Source organism: Electrona antarctica, assembly GCF_951216825.1.
Source record: "Electrona antarctica genome assembly, chromosome: 19".
NCBI classification, from domain to species: domain Eukaryota; kingdom Metazoa; phylum Chordata; class Actinopteri; order Myctophiformes; family Myctophidae; genus Electrona; species Electrona antarctica.
In genome coordinates this window covers 16,043,517-16,045,454 of record NC_136800.1, presented here as the reverse complement: position 1 = coordinate 16,045,454, position 1,938 = coordinate 16,043,517, and the positions used below count along the sequence as shown (strand labels likewise).

General features: G+C 44.9%; 1 protein-coding gene across 1 annotated transcript; it reads left to right on the top strand.

Moving 5' to 3' along the window:
• Positions 1–410: 410 nt before the first annotated feature.
• On the top strand, positions 411–953 carry LOC306943003 (mitochondrial import inner membrane translocase subunit Tim23-like; the record flags this gene model as incomplete). Its single annotated transcript, XM_079529208.1, has 1 exon — positions 411–953. The coding sequence occupies one exon, from the start codon at positions 411–413 to the stop codon at positions 951–953; it is 543 nt and encodes a 180-aa protein (XP_079385334.1).
• Between the last annotated feature and the right edge of the window lie 985 nt (positions 954–1,938).

Here is a 1,938-nt window from a genome sequence, read left to right as displayed (position 1 = left end):
GAAGATGACTTAATGATGTCATCACACAATGACATCACATCATCATCATCATCACAACCATGTGGAATATAAGTGCTTTGCATGCTGATTGCAGGATAGTAATGTATTTTTAGTGACGTAGTCAGGATGGCAGAGCTAATGCCATAATGGAAAGAGGTTTATCGTCTGAATACCGATAACCTTACCAAGTATATATAGCAATATCATATCCAACATCATCAATATTAACTAACATCAACTGAATTGATTTTTATGGGAGAAAAGTGTAAATTATTGGTATTTTATCCAACTTGAAGTTCTCTTCAGCAATGGAAAACACAACCAGACCAGGATCCGCATCACCAGGAGGGTTCAAGGCAGTTCTGAGGAATCTCTTTGGAGGGAGTAGTGTTTTGCCTGAACATTCCAACATGACTGAGACGAGTCCTCTCCCACCTATTCCGAATCCTTATCTCAGTGTTGATCCTCAGTACCAGCTACAGAACACAGATGATGAGTATATCGTGCTATGGAGTCCTACAGAACCCACTCAATTCAAGTCAACTCATCTGGCCACATACAATATCGGAGGCGGCTACCTCACTGGAGGCATGTGTGGAACGTTAAACGGTCTCCGGATGGGTCTGAAAGAGAATAGAGACATAGCTTGGTCCAAACCTCGTAACGTACAGATTCTAAATATGGTAACGAGGCAGGGTTCCTCGTGGGCCGCCACGCTGGGCTCTGTTGCGTTATTTTACAGCGTATTTGTTGTGGCGATGGAGAAGGCTAGGGGTGCTGAGCATGACACTAACAAAATGGCTGCTGGAACACTCGCTGGGATGCTGTTCAAATCAACAGGTGGCCTGCGTGGTGTTGCACGTGGAGGTCTGGTAGGTTTGACCATGTCTGGTGCCTACACACTCTACAACAACTGGGAACACCTCGCCAGGTACCGACCATCCCAAAGATAATGAACACAACAAAATTTAATGAATGGATAAAGACATTGGTCAAGACAAGAGTGTGACATTGAACTAGTTTTGAGGGAGGAAGTAGGACATGAGCATGCAATGCAGTCATATCGTCATTTCACATAAAACCAAGAGGATATTTACATTTTGAAGGCTATATAGCACTCCTGATCACCGTCAGCAGTGTCGACTGTCAAGCGACCGGCGGATGGTTGATGGACGAGCTGCAGGATCTTTGTTTACCACTAAGAGCCATGTCATTGAAACCCACCCCCCCTCCCCCCCCCATGGTGTCCTCCATGTGACCATGAGGAGCATGCAAGGGCAACTGACCTGTCCTGACATACCATGACACCGTCATCAACTACAACTTTGTGCTAAAGCACTTATCTTGTTCAACTACTGTATGAGGACATGCAGGCCCAGCACTTTGCTGTGGTCCATCTTGACACAACCGGACAAGCAGCTCTACACTGAGGCTACCTAGTACCCAACCATAGATGCGCTGGCGGAGATGCTACCCTTCCGTGATGACTCAACTCAAGAACAGTGTGATTGATTGATTGGCATCCGTGTCGAAGCGGTAGATTATATCCTCAACTGGTTGTTACTGTATAGGCCTGTATAGGCATTTTCCCCCTAACCTGGGGGAAAATGTAATGGCTCACAGATCATTTTAAATGCTGGATATTTAGAAAATGTGAAAAACATGATGATCACCCTTGACATCATGATGTCAAGGGTGGAAGAAGTGCAACACTAAACAAATACAAGGATACTTATTATAATATCAATTCACAGTTAATGTAACTTTTTGTCCTGCATGTTTATATCAGTGGTAACAGCACGGGTACGTTGAGCTCTCTGACAACGGGTATACATTGAGGACGGTATTGCATGCATCAACGGGTGGGACATCCCTTCCTAACTTGCATCAGTCCGTGTGATCTTATGTCGTTCCCAACATGTGTGTGGTCCCCAAGTG